This window comes from Dermacentor silvarum, chromosome 5, assembly GCF_013339745.2.
Source record: "Dermacentor silvarum isolate Dsil-2018 chromosome 5, BIME_Dsil_1.4, whole genome shotgun sequence".
NCBI lineage: Eukaryota > Metazoa > Arthropoda > Arachnida > Ixodida > Ixodidae > Dermacentor > Dermacentor silvarum.
Genome location: NC_051158.1, coordinates 70,344,859 through 70,366,246, shown reverse-complemented (window position 1 = coordinate 70,366,246; position 21,388 = coordinate 70,344,859). Strand labels below are relative to the sequence as shown.

Here is a 21,388-nt window from a genome sequence, read left to right as displayed (position 1 = left end):
GGATGTACATGGAAATCATGTCAGACAGCGTACGGTGGAAGCGCTCAGTGAGGCCATTGGTCTGCGGATGATAGGTAGAAGTAGATTTGTGCACGGTATCAGTGGCCCGAAGAACTTCCTCGAGAACTTGGGAAATAAACGCCTTGCCACGGTCACTCAGAAGAACGCGAGGAGCCCCGTGGCGCAAGACGATGGAGCGCAAGAAAAAGTCAGCAACCTCAGACGCGGTACCGGCTCGCAGAGGAGCAGTCTCGGCATATCTGGTTAAATGGTCGACCGAAGTGACAATCCAACGGTGACCAGAGGGTGTCAAAGGCAAGGGACCATATAAATCAATGCCAACAAATTCAAAAGGTGCGTCCGGGCAAGGCAGAGGTTGTAGTAAACCAGCAGGAGGGGAAGTCGAGCGTTTTCGGTGCTGACATGACGCACAGGAGGCAATATATTTGGCCACCGTTGTGGATAGGCCAGGCCAGAAGCAGCGGGTCTTGATGCGGTCGTAAGTCTTGTGGAAGCCTAAGTGGCCAGCCGATGCGTCGTCGTGAAGTGCCTCTAATACGCGCCGGCGAAGGCAGCGAGGTAGAACGGGGACCCACCGGTGACCTGTTGGGTAATAAACGTAGCGGTGTAGCACGCCACTTTGCAGGCGAAATTGTCGAAGTTGGCGTCGCAAGCGGCTGTTGGGTGGTTCGGCGAATCCACTAAGGCGATCCATGAGAGTTCGACAGTAGGAGTCGGCCCGCTGAAGCAAGACGAGATCAGAGCGTGATGAAAGCGTATCTAGGTCCAGGGGCGTTATCGAGAGCTGGTGTGAGGCAGGCGTAGCATCGGAACGACGTGGTGGGGAAGGCGACGGCGCGTTACCGGGAGAGAGCGAGGAGCTTCAAATATTAGACCTGAGGCGTTCACCTACTGCCTGTGCCCCAACCCCCACCTTCGACTTGCGCGAGATCGTAAAGCAGGAGTTGACAGCGATGACTACACCCACCACGCATCTTGCTCCGGTAGCGCGCCCCTCACCTACCTACGCGGATGTTGCTTCGCTCCCTACCCCGCACCTCCACCACTTTATAAGACCGAGACCGACCGAGCTGTCAAGCGCTTTTTATTCCAAAAAGCAAACGCCCCAGCACATGCGCGAAGAAGTAGAAGAACAGGGAAGGTGATGATGGCTATGTACAAATGAAAAGGACGAAGTACGTTAATAGTGCTTACAATATATATATATATATATATATAGAGAGAGAGAGAGAGAAGGCAGGAAGGTTATGCAATTGAGCGTTTCTGATATGCTGCTCAGCAAGGGGGTAATGAGTGAGAGCAATGTGAATATGTTCGCCAAGCTGGCATACATGGTGGCTTTTTTGTTTGTTTATTTTTCTGACCAGCTGCATGGGCACGACACACGTAAAAGCGATAACCCACTCTGACCCTGACAACCGAAAATATTTTTAAAGCCAAAAGCTATTTATTGTACATCAGCTTGATTGCTTTGCCTCTATCTTCAAAAAGTGTATGAGTCTGTCAATTTGCCTGCTTTCCGGAAAGCAATCCGGAAAGGAGAAAAGAATTAATGGAGAAACCATCCCTGATGATTGTCTGTGTCATACGATGCATTTCTGAAAGGCATAGACAACATGAACGTTTAGACATTCTTCTTATTCCATAAGTGCTTTTTTTAAGTGTTGTTCAATTTTCTTTGATACTTCTTCAGTCGCATGAATACTACCCATTATAGAAAGTACTGGCCTATGCGTATTGAAGTACGAGACATACTTGCAAGTGGCTAGATTGACCGCTCTGGTGAACACGTGGTCAATGACAACACCCCGTCACGTAGTGAGCACTCGGTTCGCGATGCTTAGGTTGACGCCAGACACTTACTCCATGTAACGGGCGAACCGCTGGTTAGCCGGATTCGAGAGCTGCACGCTGATATCCCCCGTGAGGGTCATGGGGAGCTTCCTCTTCCTCGAGAAGTGCAAGTGTCGCCACCTAGAACGCCCATGAACGCCTTCTTGAGTATGTTCGCTTCTTTCAGCACCTAGCGCGCCTGAGCTTTCCGAACCCTAAGCCACACCGCCTGTTTCTGGCACGCGCACCCCTATCGTCGAGCGGACCAATGCAAGCGACCGCATGGGGACGCGAAGCGGTGGCTTTTCGAGCTGCACTGTCTCTGGGGTCGGCTCACATTTTTCAGAGACAATATCACCATGTGCTTGAACGTGACATTGCTGTCACTTCGGTTCCGACTAGACAAAGAAATGCTTCGCATTTTAACAATCGGCGGATCCCATAGATTTGTGCTTCGCGGAGGTGGGTGCTAAGCAGAACTTTCTTTGTTGCTAATGAAAATGATGATGATGGGCCCTCAGAACACGGCTCGTTACCTACTATGAGAGATGGGCCAGGAGTGAGACAAGATGAATGTGTGATTGTATTTTAAATCAAATAAAGAGATTTAGGGAACCATTTAAAATGGCCTCAATTTCAAACGTTTATAGAATAGGGGTACTAACGAATAAAGTAGGAATTAGCCTGACATAGGTACGTTTTGTTCGTTCAATAAAATCCCAAACAGTGTCAAACACTTGTGAATAAAACACAGTTCCGAAACCTCAAGGTAAAGTAATACTCCGACGCCTAAACTTAAGCCTAGCTTACTAAGCGGCGTTGCCTCTGTTGTGTTTAAACGCACCTCGCTCAATGCACGTCATGGTGCCCATTTGTTCGCTTCAGTTTCCAGTTTTTTCCTTTGGAGCCGATGGTATTTGTTTCTGACTTTTTCTCTTCTTGCCTGTTCATGATTGAAAGCTCAAAAAAAAAAACAAGCAAGAAAATATAACAAGAGCGCTGTTGTTTTGCCTGTGTCTTTTTTTGCGAGGTACATCATGAACCTACTGCGACTCGCCCACTTATTTATTCTTATTCAGTACCTTGTCGCTTGTTCTGCTTGTCTATTCGTGCACATGCCCAATCGAACATGCCCACTGTCCCAAGTTTTCTAATCCGGCATGAACCCAGTGGCACACACCTACTGGCGCATGTTGCATACTCGGCAAGACAGCAGCCACCGACCAGCAACCCCAATGCTGGGGGATAACGCTGTATGTAGCGCCACAAAAGTCAAGGTAGCGCTACGGAGGCCTCCGCCTAGCATGAGTTTGATGTTTGTGCAAAACAACATTATGCATATTGAAACGCGTACAAAATGCATTTGTACAAAAAAGAATGGCCTTATAAGACGGTACCCACAATAAAGAGTTATATACATACATTTACCATCCAGGCGGGAGCCCGTACGGCCCAGGTCAAAAAGAACAGGTGCACCTCAGTAATGGCGGCGCTATGAAACAAGGAAAACTTTCCCCTTAAAACAGGCAGTCAGAAATATATGCGGTGCGGGACTGCATATCTAATCCTTGAAGAGGAAGTTGGACTAGCTTTTTTTACCGTGCTCACTACATTCCGAGGGAACACTTATTAAAAGTAACCATGCAAATCGTGCATTGAATTCGTAAATTTATTTGCCGGTAAAATTGCCAAAGCGTATAGTCAGGGTAATTTTCGCTACAACTATTGATAGCCTATTCCAAAGCACTGCTTTTGAATTACATGGCATTGAATGGGAAGCATCCATTTTAGTACAAACTGACTCTGTATCTCTTTCTAGTGCCTAGGAAACACGTACAAGCTGTGCGAAGGTGGAGAAATGGTTGATGTGAGTAGAATGTTTTCAGTTATCCATGAAGTGTCGAAGCCAAATATAAATATTGTGCAGAAATCCGAAAGCAGGCGCAAATGTCTGAAATCAAAATTTGTAATCTACCCGACAGTTGCGCAAAGCTATAAAGGAGGTCTATACGTGTATCTTCAAAAGATGTTTGGCAGCTGAATAAACATATGTTTAGGACTAACTATTTTCTTCTTTCTTTCTGGCCTGCAAATGCGCATGGATTTCCTTCGGGATTTTGTGCTACTGTAGAGGGGAGGAAAAATTTTCCCTCTCGCAAGTTTTGGGAGCTTAGACAATTACACAAGCTCTGCACAGCACCTCCTTTCGAGTTGAACGGAGAGCGCTTATCTGACAAGGTGGAAATTCTCCATGTTGTCCCTCCTTCCAACCACCCGCATCAGGTTTCACGCAGGTGGCCGCCCGATGGTAATGCACCTACGGTCCTTCTGTCCCCGTATCCAGATAGTAAGACAGAAGCACACAAAAAAAAACGCGAGATTACCTCATTGGAGATGTGGACTACGCATTCCATGAACCTGTTGTCCCGTGAGCTGTATAAAACGTTTTACGGTAGTTTGTGCGCGAGGTCGGCTTCACATTCAGGCCATGAGCTTGTTAGTTTTTTATTTAATGTTTTTTGTGATCTTCCCCACTGAACCTAACACACCCGCCCAGACCACTGTGCCATCCTTGTTATTAAGGTTCATTTTCTCTTATAGTGCACTCATGTTGCATACATACTTATGTGAAAAAAAATAAACGCACTAACTTGTGATATGGAATTACTATAAATAAAGCAAACGATAACCCCTCCAAGGTAGGCAAATGTTATATTTAATTAGGTACCGTTTATCCTGCTTTATGACTGATTGATTCTTTACTACTTAAATGCTACCCAAAAGTTCCAGGAAGTCAGTCGTGAAAAAGAGTGTTGACCATAACGCCTAATCGACACTGTCTCCTTCAAAGTAGTCCCCTTGAGCATCTAGACACTGATCCCCGTGTTTCTTCCGTGATTTCATGCGTCCATGGAGCTGCAGTAGGGTTTCCAGGCTCTCCAGGCGACATTGCGTTGAGGACAGCCTGCGATTCCGACTGGATCTCTTCAACAGTGTGAAACGGACGTTCTTTCAGGCTCAACTTGAACTTTGGGAACAAGAAAAAAAGTCACAAGGGGTGAGGTCAGGTGAATAGCGTGAGTGCGGAAGTGCTGTGATTTGATTGGAAGTCAGGAACTGTCGAACAACGATGATGTGTGAGCGGGCGCGTTGTCGTGATGAAGAAGCCAGTAGTTCTTCCACTCCTTCGGACGCTTGTGACGAATACTCTCTCTTAAGCTCCTCAAAAAGTCACAGTAAAGCTCGATATTCACGGTTTGTCAAAGAGCTAAGAATTCTTTGTCAGATATTCCATGAAGGTAAAAAAAAACAGTAAGCATGGAGTTAACATTCCCAGAAACTTGACGTGCCTTTTGCGGCCGCTGAGAATTTGACGACTTTCATTGCGACGACTGCTGTATGGTTTGCGGATCGTAGCCATAAAACTATGTCTCATCCCCAGTTATTACACTAGAGAGAAATGCGAGATTGTCTCTGACCTGTTCCTTCAGTTCTGTACAGACAGAAACACGGTGCAGCTTCTGTTCATCACTGAGCAGTCTTAGCACAAATTTTGCAGAAATGCGCCTCACGTTCCACAAACATCCGACAAAATTCGCTGAACTGTGCCGTACAACTGTCCTTCTGTGTCGCAGACATCCTTTATAGTTAGCCTGTGATTTACAAGGATAGCCTTACGAACTTCCGCTACCGTTGCCGGGGTTGTGCTCGTTGACAGGCGTCCAGAACGTTCGTCGTCGTCAACACACATTCGACCCTCTTTGAAGCGCTTAAGCCATAAGAAAGCCGTACTTTAGCTCATGGCATTGACTCCAAAAGCTTCCTATAGCATACCATGAGTTTGTGCCACAGTTCTGCAAAGTTGAAAACAAAACTTGATGGTTCTTCGCTTCTTGAAGTCTGCCATACTGGTTGCTCATAAGAAATGCGCCAAATCAGCGAAACATGCGTTGCAAAACAACACTTCGCAAAACAGTACTTATTCTTAGATGCAAGTCGATCAACACACTGATCTGCAAGGCATACTGCTAGCCACATCTAGCGGCGGAAATGTGTACCACACTCAGTTTGCCCGTGCTTTTCAAAATTCCTGAACCTTTTGGTAGCACCTAGATACGCACTTATCGTTTGACATTGACGTCAACATTTCGTGTTCTTCAGCCCTTATTACAAATGATTTTATCGATACAGGTTCCATTTACAATGTCATTCGCTGCAGCAGTTGCGGTAAGTGCAATTTTAATAGCGCTTACTTTCGCTTTGTATTCATACGCTGGGTCAACGTTGGAGGCAAAATGTGCGTGCGCGTGGCAACCCAACCTAAGAAAAAATGTGCATGAAATAGGGAGTAGGAACATGCTATGAGAGTTAATACATTATTCAGGTTAGTTTTACCTAAAACTAATCTGAGCAACTCAGATTAGCTTTACACTAACCCTAATTCAAGATCAACACTTATTGTTTAATTGACATCTTGACTAACAACTTCAAAGCAAGGTCATTAAAATAATTGTAGAGCGTATTCCAAAACCTATATTTTTGCTATTGCTGTAATAATTTGTCTTGCTTTCTTTATTTCGCAAAGCTACAGGCAAGACTGTGAACTTAAAATGTCGCTTCTTACTGGGCACTGGTGCGCTCGTTAAGCAAGCACCTTCAAAATAACTGAAAATAAACGATCTTGTTAGCAATGACAACAAAGTAATGAACAGGACGGGATAGTCATCAAAGTTGCCCAGCTATGCCATAGATAACCTTATAACACAACGTTTGTGTTTGGATTGACGTTATTTCTACACGTACTATACGAGTAAGCGGTTATTTCTGAGATATATTTTCTTTTCGCTTCCCACCAATGACGAAGCCCTAAACGACGTTTTTCCTGCAGCGAACTTACTATCCTGCTCAATATAAGGTCCAACGCGTTAGAGCCAGTCAGCCAAATTAGCTTCGAGATCACACGGCGGTGCCGACATACGAGAAATTGAAAAACACCGTTTCACTGGCTAGTATTTAGATCATCAATTATTTGTTGCAAGTCCGCTCTGCGATGCTACCTCGAACGGCCTTGGGTCACAGGCTCCCGATTTTAAACCCTTATTGAGGTTGACATTACGTCGCTGCGTATCGCAGACAGTCATAGAACTTAGTGAGTGCTAAGTGAACATGCTTGGACATGCGGTTCGTCCTGATTGCGTCTCTGTTCTAATAGAAAACGCTTGACACTGCGACCTAATAGTTGCTAATTTAGTAGCAATGCTCCGAGTCTACATCAACCGCGAAACTGCTGCAATATTTGTTGTTTGGTGGTGCTAGGTGTAAATTGAGGTTTTCATTCCAGAAATACAAATAGGAAGTTGAAGAAAAGTGCAAAGCTCTCATTAGGCACTGCCATTTTATGAACCATTGCATGCCTTTCTAGACCAACTAGAAAATGTTATCTTCCTACATGCGTCAAGTGCCAAATAGCGCGAAACATTGCATTGTCTTTCTTTTTGTACAATTTTGATCGACCGGAACATCGGGCTGCGGGCATCGTCCAGCAATATGGTATTGAAAACAAAATAACTTTTTATTTAGACACAATGCGAGCTCGCAGGCGCCGGGCGCTCTTTGGTACTTGCAAACATTCAGCTAATAGGTTTCGCTTGGGTGGAGAAATCGTCAGCTTCTCGCCAGGCCACAATCACGTCAACCTTAATGGTACATTCGACGGGTTCCTACGCCGCTACGACGAGCGATGAATAGGACTGTCGACATAGGAGCCAGGAAAAGCACGCCACAGCCCAACACGTTCAGCTACATCCTTATCAATCGGAAAAGCAACGTGATCAAGATTCTGGTGGATGCCAGTCACCCTCCCAACTCGAAGGTGGGAGCACCACCGAGCAATGCGAGCTGGAGCATGGTAATCTGAATAAGCCAGACAAATGTGTTCCTAGCGCGACCAATGAAATGTTACATCCCGCTCGAGAGCGCTCTAGAGCGCTCGAAAACTACCAATCGAATGCACCATAACTCCGCGAAGTACTGGCCATTCTAAGATATCGCATCGGTGCAAAGTCTCTACAGCCTTCACGCTCGCTTCAGTGACAGGGAACGCAAGGTCAAGCGTATTGTATTAGAGAGACATTGACACTGTGAATTATTCGAAGGCGTTTTTTTATATATATATATATATATATATATATATATATATATGAACGAGAAGAAAGGGAACCGAGGGGCCCGATTTTTATTAATCATATAAGAAGCCAGCAAACATTGACACCAAAAACAACATAGGGGAAATAATATATATATATATATATAACGCTTAAAATCAGCCCAGTTTTTTTCAGCTTTCGTTCAATTTAGTTCAACATGCAGGGGTGACTAAACGTATCCGTGAGTTATTTAATGTTTGTCATTGCCCTTCCACCCGCTTTTTACATATTGATTTTACCACGAAATTTGCGAGTGCATCACGATGACAGAAACCCACTGAATTTTTTTTTTAATGGCGGCTGATTCAAACGTCCGGTCATACAGTGCAGAACATGTGGCGAGTTAACAGTTGTTCACTGCCGTTGTTTACCACGGGCCAAAATTTAAGCACACCTGACAAATACAGACTGTACGCTTTTGGTTTTTCCAGATTTTTTTTTCATGAAGGAGAGCTCGCGTTTGCTTAGTCTTGTCAAGTACGACGCCCTAGAAGCGTCGAGTGGTTACAGAGAGCTCTTAACTTCTTTAAGAGTTTTCAAAACTGCCGGAGGGAAAAAAGTAACAAAATTTTAATATGTTCCCGAAAACAACAGTCATAAATGCATCATGTCGCGGAGAAAAGCAATGCTTGAACGGATCACTTTCACATATTGTGATGTAAAGCGCAGAACGAGGGTGGTAAAAAATGAGAATGTTGCTGCTGAAATATATATTCTAATGTTTGCACTTGCAAATAAGTTCCGGTAAAGTACGTTTTGTAGCGTTGTCACTCGTAAAACATTTTAGAGCTTTATGAAAGTTGACTAATTGACTGAAACAAGAAATTAGTTTGTGGTCATTCAAACCGGACTAAAGCGCACGCTTTTTTTTTCATTACAACATCTTGCGCTGGCCGGAGCGTACGATGGTAGTTCGATGAACGTGCGCATGATTAACTTTATGAATTATTGGAAATGTTATTCATAAGCCAGCACATATAGTTTTCTGTCTGATCAACTCGTAGCGAATTGCGTAGGAAGGCTTTTCAGCAGAGGAATACAATTTCAGATAAATGTGACTGGTGTGAGAACCACTCCTACCTAAGGAACCGGTGGAAGAGTTTTGGGAATGTTTATATACACTCACACTACATAAATGCCCTCACCGTGCCTCTGTACTTTTAAATTCCTGCAAAATATTCGGCTGTGTTTGCTGCCTTGATAATAAATGCATATCATGCTGCTTTTTAAAAATCTGATTGTTGCTCCATACCCGTGCTTTTCCTGAGAGTCTACTTGTTGCCAGTGTAATGTTTTCTCAAAAGTTCTTGCCTTCTCAAGCGTGTGGTACAAAATGGCACTTCACATATATTTTGCTCAGACCAGTTGTTGGTTGGAACGGCTCATATCTCGGTTCCCTCTTACGTTGTCTTCTTTGAACGCGCAGTGTGGATTCACCGAGCTTGCGACCACAGCGCCGATAGACACGTTCCGTACCATAGGTTGTGACATTGTAAAAGGCTCTCAAGCCATGTTCGGAGTGATACCATTCATCGGCTCTTCGACTTACGAAATAGCAAAGGGTATAATTTGTAAGTATGCATAACGCACACCATGAAAGGTTCTACGTTTAAGGGAAATATACTGCGTTTCATACATAGCAGGCTACACTGTGGAGGCTACGCAAGTACACGGTCATAGAAGGGAAACTGCGGACGTTTTGCGGTGAACTTCTATAGCAAAAATTAACGTCTAATCTCGCTAATTCCTATTGTAGCCTGCTATGGATGATATATATTATACCTGAGCAACATGAACCCTCCTCGAAGTTTTTTTATCTGCATGTCCATGTGTGTACAAACGTGAGTGTCCATGTGTGTCATTTCTTTACATGTGCATTACTTGTTCGCCTTCCTTTTCATGTTTCTCTCTCCCCTTACTTATCCACCAATGTGGGGAAGCAAACAATGTTTTATTAAGTTTACCGTCATTTCTTGTCGCAAAACATGGCTCATACCCGCGAGAAACATAGGCGAAATTAGACGTGTTGAAAAGTACGCACACCAAGGAACAACAAAAAAGCAATCAGAAAGGGGCGGTAGCACAATTTAGGCATAGCAAAATTTGGTAAGGGTTTACGTCGCAAAAATAAATAAACAAATAAATAATCAATATATAGCTCGGCCAGCATCGTAGGCAGCGTAACCTTACTATCACTTCAATAAACTTACGCAGAGCAGCTACATCAGATCTAACTACATCAGAACTAGATCAGCTACATCAGTACTCGAGAATATGTCCGATGATGATAGAGTTAAACCTAAATTACTAATCGTATATAGTACGAGAAACATTCTGCAAAGGGAGGACAAGTTGCCCTGCTTTTCGAATCAAACTTTTATTTCTTTGTAGGTATAGGAAACGCTTACAATCATGGTACGGTCGCCATTCATTGCCACCATGGTATGGCCATGATAATGATGATGGAAGGATTAATTTTAAACGAAGGGATTCCACAGCCCACCAAGCTCGTTTTGTTGAATTTTGAAGTGTATCTTAATGTTGAAATGCTTTTTGACAGTACGAAATATTGTTAATGTAAATAAAAGTTGGCTTTATTGCCGTTCTTCCTTTGCTACGTGCTTTAGGTTCGTCGGTGACACGCGAAACACACTGGGAAGTTCACAAGACCTCATTCAGGGTGCATGACGGGCGATAAGTTCTCCACGGCTTTAATTTGAAAGTACAAATTTCAAAAGACTACCGGCTGCACAAGTGATTATGCAGTTATTGCAATCTCGCTAAAAACGAACGCCTACAGAAAAAAAATACACACACACAAAGAGAGAAGTTATCTCCTTTCCTGCTCTGCATATAAATTGTTGCACGTTATTTGAAGTGTAGCAACTTCCTTTTCAGCTATACATCTGTCATGCGCAAGCGATAAGCTAACAGTGTACAACTTCTAAACAATTCTCTTCATTCTCAAATGACGAAAGCATTACAATACTTAAAACAGTTTTAAATAAAATTAAATTATGGGGTTTTATGTGCTAAAACCATGGTCTGATTATGAGGCACACCGCAGTGGGGGATTCCGGAATAATCTTGACCACCTGGGGTTCTTTAACGTGCACCTAAACTAAGTACACGGGTGTTTTTGCAAATGATCCTATTTCTAACTAGAAATATGATCAAACGTTGTTTTTACTTCAATTGTGACTGATTATAGAAGCTCCAGAAATAGTATTTAAAACATTTCAGTAAATTTTCCTGCAGTGCGCTAAATAAATGCCTTCGTTTTACGAATGCGCGAATATTAGTAACTTTCAAGTACCAAATCAAGTATTGTTCGTTTTGATTGGATCGTCAAATCAAATTGTATTTACTAGTATGTCATTACGCGTTTCAATCACCGAGCCAATATTTGAAAGTAGGAATATTTTTCGAAAGTTTTTTTTTGAGAACTACACGTCATCAACTCCGCAAGATCAAACATGAAATTGAAGGAAAATAATCCCACCCACATTAGACATAACGTATTTCAGCACACTACGCACCCCTTCAGTTCGCACGACTTCTCTAGATAAGCACGATCGCTCCCAATGAAATTTTGTTTAGACACGCGTCATTCAGCAGTGGATGTTCATTGGTAATATTTATAGATGCAGCACCTGTGTCTTCTCATCCGATTGAATAAGAATACGATTACTGTGGCATGCTGCACTAAATAGTGGCACCACCTGTCGAAACAATTTCAGTTAGAGAATGAGTGATTTTTTTACTTTACTGTTGCCGCAAGCCATATATAAATCTCGCCGCGATTCTCATATATTATTCAGCGCCCACGGTTTCCTTTATATTAAACCGTTAAAGCATGCCAATTTATTATACTAAGTGCCTCGATTTTGCAAACAATCTGGTTAGTGGTTTGTAATGCTCCCTTTGCTCGTTTTATAATACACGCTTTGTTATCTGCAATGTAATGAAATAAACTTTATATTGTTGTGGATAGCAAGAGGTCAAAAGTGCTTGATAATAATGGAAAGAAACGCCAACATTTTTGTGCGATAAATTAAGAAAGTACACGACTTCCGATTTCTATTCCATTCGTTTCTTGCACTATAAAACATTGATTCGATTCGGTGTCAGAGACTGCTATTTGCAGACCACTACGTCTTTTATAACACATGCACAGAAAAACAAGGAGCAAAAACAAGAGGGGAGCTACGCGGAAGGAGGCAATGCAAATGAAGGCTGAGGTCTTGCTTTGGCTTGAGCACAATGTATGAATATGCAGGGTATCTTTATATGAGCGCAAGGGAATTCCACTGCTTGCTCTAGTCGTTTTACTATTTCGGTCATAAAATTGCCGTATTCTCTCCGCAAATAGTCGTCTTCAAATTTCATGAATGGCGTGCATGCAATGTGAGGTTCCTAGCAATGATTTTTTTTTTGCGTTCATGCGTGCCTGAAGCTGTGTTAAAATATTTCTATACTTGTGCTCCTTTTATTTTCCACGCAGGTTAATCTACCTGGACTGTACCACGCTATGTTTATGAAAGTTGCAATCCGTAGACCAAGCAATATTTCGCTAATAAAGCGCAGTGGCAAATTTCATGTCCATGGCGTTCCTCCTTTCTGCAGTGACATAAAAAAGCTGCATTTGCGCCTGAAAGGCGAAACATTGATGGCGATAGCAAATTGTTAGACAGCTATACGGAGTAAGGTTCGTTTTTTTATCAGCTGTATAAACTGCTGTGAACATTTGCTTGTTACCTAAATTAACAAGCACGGTGTAACTCGCGCAAAGGCAAACATGAGCACATCTCACTCGGTGACCGCGGACAGTCGCTGTCCGAAGGCTGGCGTGATGAAGCGCACCTGCACCGGCAAGCGGATTCCCCTTAGTGTTGCCTCGAGCTTCAACGCGAAATAGGCGCGCGAAAGCACAGCACACGCGAAGCGATACGGGTACCTTCGAACTTACCCCAGATTACCTCCAAGATAGGAAGCGCGTGGCCCCGCTCAGCCGCACCATGCACAGGAGTGACCGGAGTATAGATGCGGAGACGCGTGATACCCTGACCCCCTTCCACTCCCCCTCCAAGAGTACCGCACATCTTCCGGCTCCTCCTGTCACTGTCTCCCTATCTACTCCCTTTTATCACTTTCCCTTTCCTTTTACTCCCAGTGGACACCAGGGAAGGGGTGTAATAAAGTTGTTCTTGATCGTTGAATGCATCTGTATGTGGCCTAATGCATGGGGTAGAACATCCGACTATAGCACCGTGAGAACTCGGTGTGAATCCCACACCAGACACACTTTATTTATTGACGAGATTGGGCAGACTGCAGACTACACGTTGATTTTGCCTGATTCAGGCAAAGAGCGCTCCGCAATGCTGCACATTCACTGCCGTCATCACACACACGGACATATACTTAAGTCGTTTAGCAAAAAAATTAATAAATGAGGCTTTGAAGCGCGTAAATGTAACTGGGTCTCAGTTGAACAAACTATTCATAGTTTATTTACACCGAATGTACGAGTAGATGTTTCTTACCGAACTTAGTCTGATCGGATGATAACAATAAATTATCATTAAAAGCAAACCTACTGGTGTTAGTGTTCTTAAATGAGCTACTTGTAATGTCTTTAAAATACAGTTGGGAACCAAGAAATATATGAACCATTATTGCTAAATTGTGCCGGATGAACTTTCTGACAGTTGAAATATTGTGCTGATCAAAAGGCGGGGAAAACTTGAGATGAAGATACGTTTTGCTTTATTCTGCGTATGCTGCACACAGGACAATATGCACAGATATGTATGCACAGATATGGATAATATGCCGATATGTATTACCCCAAGCGATTATTCTATCGTTAATGCGAGAATAAATGAACGAAAAGCACCGGAAAAACAAACCATATGAAGAAAAGTACTAGCGTTACATTGTAAGCGCACGGGTACCACTAGCGGACTTCAACATTCATGAGAGAGACTTCAGACAACTCTTTATGATGATACCCAGAAATGAAATGAAATCGCAAACGGAAATAGAATGTTGACCTCGCGTTAAGGAAAAGAGGATTAATCAGCGGCTTTTCATGTGAATACACGGCAAAAACTTAAGTTTCAGATGGAGGAGGAGGAGGAATGAACGTTTATTGCTAGAAACAGCGAGAAAGTGTTCTTTCTTCGCCCTAGGTGGGCGGCTCTCTCAGTCCAGAAAGCCATTGGCTAATGCCGCAGCTCGGGCCCGGTCCACCAGACTTCGCTGATCCTCCAGGCTCTGTGCCGTTAACATTGCCTCCCACGTTTCTTCGGTGGCTTGTATCGCTTCTGAGGCATCGTCTGACTGTTTTTCTCGCTGTGTGGGCCCACCAACACCATGTGTTGTAGGGTGTCTGGTACATCACAATATCGGCATATGTATGAGAATTTAGTGGGATGCATCCGGTGCATGATAATTCCATGGATATAAGTATTTGCTTTTAGTCTAAGGAGGGCGGTGGCTTCTTCCTTGCTTAATTTTGGATGTGGTAAAGGATATTCTCTTCTTTCGAGTCGGTAATGCTGCAGTATTACGACGTAGTTGATGGGAAGGTCCTCCACCCGCGTCGATTTCCGGATCCCGTGATGGAATATTAATATTATGTCACTACATTATTTAAATACGCCGTTGAGTGCAATATTTAGCTTGATTACTAGCGAGGACATAGCCTTACCAGGTACAGATATATCTAAATTGTCAGCATACCGAATGTAATGACATAGGTCAGTGAAATAAAAAAAGCAATGTACGCTATATTGAGCACTGTGGTACCCCTTGGTTAATTCTTAAGAAAAGAAATGTAACGCCAGTAGACAACAAATTCCTTATCAGACAAGTAACTTGTTGACAAGAGGTAAGAGGAGGGCCATTTATTCTATATGCTTTAGTTTACGAAACAGAACCACATGAACGATAGTATCAGTTAGGTCATAGCAAGATCCACGAAAACAAAACCGGCGAATGAACTGTCACCAAGTCACTTAATAAAATCAGACAGCAGATCTCCGTTAGTAGAGCTTCCAATTCGAAAATCGGACTGACGGGATTTAGTTATGGGTAATGTTTCTAAATAGTTGCTTAATCTCATCACAAATGGTTTGATCGCAGGTAAACGTATTTGCGTGAACCTAGAAAACAAAAATTGGCAGTCACTTTAGCATACGCTAAAGAGGACGAAGGCGAAAGCCTACGCGTTCACGAGACATTTATTAATTGACGTTGACTCTCTCATTCGAATGCTTTGCGTATTTTCGACCCATGAGTCAACTTCAACTAAAGGTCTAGGGTTCGAAGGCCAGTCGAACCAACCCACGGCCTTTCGTGGGAGTCGAACGAGCAACCATTGGTGGGAATCAAACCCACGACCCTTCGTGTTAATTAGGGCGATGTTAATTAAGGCACAGTTAATTAAGGTAGATGGTGAGGCAAGGTCCAGCCCTTGCCAATTTGCAATTCTACAAGAATTACCAACTCAGAGATTTGGCCGGTTCGCTGGAATTTTGGTGCCATAACACCGTAGTCCCAAAAAAGGTCGTGGGTTTGAGGGCCTTAATTAACGCTACCCTAACCTCACTTACCAAAGGTAGTGGGATGGCGCGTCAACTTTCGAATTCGACCTTCTTCGACCCTCGACCTTTGGTGGAAGTCGGACACATGACGGAGCTCCCACCAAAGGTCGATAGTTCAACCTTGGCGGCATCTCAATTACTGCTCACGACCTTAACGCAGTGTGCCGTCATTAACGGCGCCGTAATTACCACGAAAGGTAGTGGGGTTGAGTGCGTGCTTAATGACACGTTAGAACGGTCGTGGCAATTGAGTCCCCCAAGACCATTCGGACACCTACGCAGGTTCACTTAATGAACCGCCCATGTCTCTAAATTGGACGCCAACTTGAATAATAACTTTGGTGCATGGTTTGGCACTATAAGTTTAGTGCTACAACTCCGGACCACTGCTACTCATGGATTACCCGTCTACCTCCGTAGTTACCATGAGTAACTTTTTCACAAAGAAATCAAAACGACAAAGAAACTCAAGGATTCGCTTACCGAAGAGGTGTAGTATATGTCTGGTTGTTGCTAATACAGTAGTGGCGGTTGTATATAGCAGATGGCACAATGAGGCAGTTTGCCAAGTCGAAGTTAGTTTTATCAATGTACGGCGGGAGGGCATCTTTTGCGAATGATGTGTGGCTTATAACGGAATGGGTCAAGATCGGGAGGTGTCTTGTGACATCGAAGCAACGGTCTTGAAGGCCAAACTTCTGTGAGCAACACTCGCACGTACAGACTAGGCTGTATAAGATTTTAGGTAAAGCTGTAGCACGAACAGCTTAACTGCTCTGACTGGCCACATAGTAGCGGAACTGCTTTCCTGTCACATAGCCAAGTATTTAGCCTAAAGCATTACTTGATTGGTTTACTTCCATTATTACTGTATTTTATTGTTTACTGTTTTGCGTATTATTTTCGCACCCCTGTATCACTGCTTTTGCCCTCCAGGATAAGATAATTAACATAAAAAACGTCCAATGACAATACATTTCAAGTGTTACACCCGGATATTCATAGCTACACAAAAACACGTACAATCTTCATTTATAGCTAAAGAAGCCGCAGTTGGGTTGTTGTGTATGTGGCCTCACGTGCCGAAGTTAGCTTAGAAAGACGTCATTATTGTTCAGCGCTATATCAAGGTGGAACTCCTCTAAGCGTTACAAAAAGTACTGCCAATCGCCACAATCTACTATACAATAGTATATTTTACTATAATACTTGTTCCCATGAACTGGTTCCGTGTTCAGAAGTAAGAACTTACGTAGGCCATCACGTCATGACAAGGTGGTTCACTACGTTCCTGCTTGGGCTGCGGCGTCCACGCGTCAGTGCATTTGAATAAACACGCGAATTACACTTGTTTATTGTTTATTTTGATGTCTGCAATCATACGTAGCCTTAATGTTGCTTAACAGTTGGCTAATTTCTGTCTGTCAGTCTCCCGTGACCTAATTATACCATCGATGAAGCCAGGTCCGGGACTACGGGACCACGTTGAGCTTGAAGTATTGTCACGTTGTACTGATGGTGAATGAAAAAAAAAGTGCCAATGCTGTGAGTCAAGAATTGAACTCTTTATTGAGCGAAATTGTGCCCTCTATAGAACTAGACAGACTCAAATCACAACGAAGCAGCATGCACAATCGCCGATCGTCAGGAAATATGATTCTGTGGGTTGGACGCGTCGGCCATTCATCCATGGCTCATCGACCCTTCCAGCGAAATCGCTTGTGATCGCGGAAGTTGTAGAATGTGCACCGCTATTCATGTCGCACACGCAATCTGATTACACAAGGCTCGGCTATGTAGCGACCCGGATCATTGGAAAACATCAGGGACCATGGCGGAGTAAAGTTGGTGGGCCTGGGCCTGACATTCAGGGCATTTTAATACACTCAACATTTATATGTTTACATTAGTTACTAGAACGTATAGGAATGATGCAGTGAAGTTCACTTGAAGTTAAACCTGCCGATCTACACAAAGCGATTGTCTCGTCTCTTATCCCTTCTTCGTCCCAGTCACATCGCCTTCCCCCAGTCAGATGTGAGGACATGGGTGACAAAATTTTTGGCCTATCAGGAGGTCCGCAGCTCTTTTCCTCTGAGGGTTGCTTAGCCCAAAATATACGTATGTCACTCGGCACCAGCAGTGAAAGAAGGCAACACACCGAGGACGCACAATGACCTCGTCTTCGACACGGGCGTGTCAGTTTGGGTCCCTTGTTAACCTACAAGTGCGCCGGTGTTCAGTTCGCTTATTTCTTAGTCGCCTCAGACATGGGAAGAAAAAGACAAAGGTACACAGGTCATCGATAGAAAAGCCCGCACCCCTCTCAGCCGACGTGCGTTGACTCGTTGCGGGCTTGGCAATTAGCTCGCCCTCCTTAGACTTGGCTTGGGCTGCTTACACCGGCTGCATTAGCTCGCCATGATTTGCTGTGAACAGCCGCGTATCTGTGCCCCGTGCCATGGGTCAGTGACCGGTGCCGCGGGACCAACGCATGATCACAAGATCCCGTCCACATCCACGAAGAGTGCTCGCAGAAAGGCAGCTCATCGGTGTTCTTGAAGCGGGAAGGTTTGCGCACGCAAGACAGCGCGCATTGTCCCCGCTTTCCTCCCTTGCGAGCACGAGAAGGCACCACCGCATCAAGCCACCGCCCTTCTCGGCTCAGCCTCGCTAGTTTTCGCTCGCACCTACAGCATATAAGACGCAGACCAGCTAATTGCCATCGCAATAAAACGCATACAATTTGGTGCCCCTCGACGCGACACTGTCCACTTGTGCGCCTCGCAAATAGACCAATCGTGATATTACACTCCGCTACCGATACACACTAAGTGATTGGTGCAAATGCGTCCGTTTTGCAGCGTTTCGCAGTCATGACGAAGCCGAAACAACAACCCACAAATCAACGGAAATATTAACTAACCAAATCAGAGAATCCCAACTATGCTCCGAACAGTCAGCTACGGTGATCGGTCGCGATCAGGCGCCGTGACTTTTGTCGTAACGTTTGCTTAGCCGCTCAAAACAGTTCTTTCTAGATGCTTCTTCGGGAGACTGCTTTAATCATGCCGCTACGACTAACTTGAAAACAGGTATTGTGGGGTACGGTGTCGTATGAGATGTGGAGTTTCTCCTTTTAGTTTAAAAGCACGTTCCGCTGTGCCCATAATACATACTTTTTCTTGGACGCGGTTTCCTGACGATTGAAAGAAAGCCCCAATTGTCTGTATAATATACCTACCTTTAAATCAGGCAACCGTGCACTAATAAGTAATTGCCGCCTGATATGACTTAAAAGCATTAAAAGCATATCCTCAAAACTACTTGAAAATGTAATCCTATCACACCTAGAAAATGTCAACTTTTATTGCGTTAGCAAAGGACTTTCAAAGTGGAAATAAGGGTGTCTGTTAAAATAAAGCACGGGAGGTCGGTCACGTGGTAGATCTTTCTCGTGAGAGGAAAGGAAACCGAGGGGCACGATTTTTATTAGTCATACCATAAGCCAACGAACAATGATGTATCATAAGATACGAATTATATAACTAACGCAGTATTATATATATATATATATATATATATATATATCGTGCAAGTGACGGTGGTCTGCTCCCGACCACCCTTAGTTGCACTCCCCTCCTCAAAGAGGCTGGACATGTGTCGCGTCAGCTCTTTAACAGCGCTTTGAAATGTGCATGGTCAACGGGGTTTAAATAATAGATCCGGGGCGCGAAACTGGTGCGACGTAATGCTAACTCATTTAACTTGCATTAAACGCTAATAGCCACAGATTTTCCTCTCCTGGTCAACATGAATCCAGAAAGTTGCTTTCAAGAAGTTGAGTGCGCTAGCTCATCCACGGCCGCGCCTGGCGCGGTGAGTGCGGGCGCACCCGCCCTATTAACTTAGAATTGCTCTTCAGCAGGTACAAAGTCTATGTGAACCAAGATGGCTTGTGGCTTCGTGCGCGCAATGGTCTCACGCGCTTAGTGTTGGATATCGCGTAAATCGCAAGTTTCTTGGACGCGTTGAAGCAACAGGCAGCACGAGGTGCTCGCTCACCGCTGCTGCCGATCAATTTCACGCCAGCGTTCTAGCGGCGAGTGTCCCAACTCATCGAGCGAGATTTGCTAATGTTTGCCTGTGCGCGCATGACACTATGCTTGTTGAATTAGTAAGCATATGTTTATTGCCACATTTTTTCATATGCTAAAACCTTTGGAACGGCTTACCCGAAAATATGTTGGCTTTTACATACCGCATAAAATGTCACGACAAAGTAACGATACACCTTGCTAACCAAAGTGCCCATTGAAACATGCCTCGCTTACCCTTTTTTTATTGCGATAGCAATAAATGGACCCTCGAAGCATATTTCTGCCGTCACCGTCGCCGTGAGGTTCTGCATAAAGTCCAAGCGCGACAAAACCGTCGCCGCATGCTGTATGTGCAAAGGAAAGCACATGCAGCGCGCCATGGATGCGCGCTTTCACAGAGAGCGAACGCACGGCGGAGAGCAAACTCGACGTCTCCGTCGCCCGAAAGGCCGTCGGTGGATGGAAGCGAGGGGGGGGGGGGCACCGTTGTGCTCCGGAACCAACTGCACATTTAGCGACCAGGCGCAAAGGGATCAATCTCGCGCGCGAAAGGAGGAAAGTGGGAAGGCAGCACGGGAGGGTGGGGGTGCCGCTTCTATTCTGCCAACAAATGCGCACTTGTACTTTGCGCTGCTGCGAGCGGTCGTGCGCACCGTCTCTTGAAAGCGATCTGCACACAGCTTTTACCTTTGTAAGCGCTTCGCATTTCGCCGCTCAGTTTCTTTTCAAGCGATAGACCGCACGAACCTTCGCTCGCTGCTACTGCGCTTGCTCACGCCAGCGTTTTGACAGCGGTTGTCGAGTGTGATCTATTCATGTTTGCTTGTGCGCGCTGACACCATGCCTGTTAATTCCGTTATAAGCGAATGTGTCCAAGTTTACACAGCCTATGAGGACTACTATGCTTACGTCTAGCTCTCTACTAATTTGCTATCGCAATTGATGCTTCACCTTTCAGGCGAAATTGCGTCCTTTTTGTTCTAAGCGAAGCTTATATTGCCTCACTCGTATCGGCGTCGGTGTTGGCGTACGAAAAAACCTAAGCCGCGAGAAACTAAAGTTGCTCATCGGGCTGCGGATTCGAACCACCGACCGCCAGGTTGCGAGACCGCCACGCTAACCGATTCAACCACTGTTTGTTCAACATATACACCCTTAAAGCGGGGTTTCATATACATGAAGAAGTACATGCGGGGACCGCAGCTTGCACGCGCGATCACGCCACACCCCCAGCCAATCACTGGCGTCCCCTCGCCGGAGAAGGGAAGGGGTGTGATCGCGTGTTCGCTCGACTCGCGCCTCCCGTTTCCCGCCAGTTCAGGCCCGGCAGTCAGATGGGGAGGCCGCGTTCGGTTCGCTCTGCCGAAGAGCAGGCTGCGGTGAAGGTACGGCAACGGTAGGGGCCCCGTGAACGTGCTCGTGCTCGCTGGGCGAATCCAGAGCTTCGGCAATTTCAAGCTACACCCGTCATAGTGTGCGGGAACTTCACTGTGGACATTTCTAAACCCACCGGAAAATGACTTCAGAACGTCTTAGTCGAACGTGTCTATCTTACGTGTGAAACCCTACCCTACCCGCCTCCACCACTAACAATCACTCGTGCATTGATTTAACATTC

General features: G+C 44.7%; 1 protein-coding gene across 1 annotated transcript in view; it reads left to right on the top strand.

The window, feature by feature from the left end:
• LOC119452445 (uncharacterized) overlaps positions 1-12,659 on the top strand; it is a 29,349-nt gene extending 16,690 nt beyond the window's left edge. The window contains exons 7-10 of the mRNA XM_049668168.1: positions 3,674-3,721; positions 6,046-6,081; positions 9,487-9,631; positions 12,565-12,659. Of these exons, the coding sequence (XP_049524125.1) occupies positions 3,674-3,721; positions 6,046-6,081; positions 9,487-9,631; positions 12,565-12,569 (234 nt within the window). The 3' untranslated portion in view covers positions 12,570-12,659. The remainder of the gene's footprint in view (positions 1-3,673; positions 3,722-6,045; positions 6,082-9,486; positions 9,632-12,564) is intronic.
• The last annotated feature ends 8,729 nt before the right edge of the window (positions 12,660-21,388 follow it).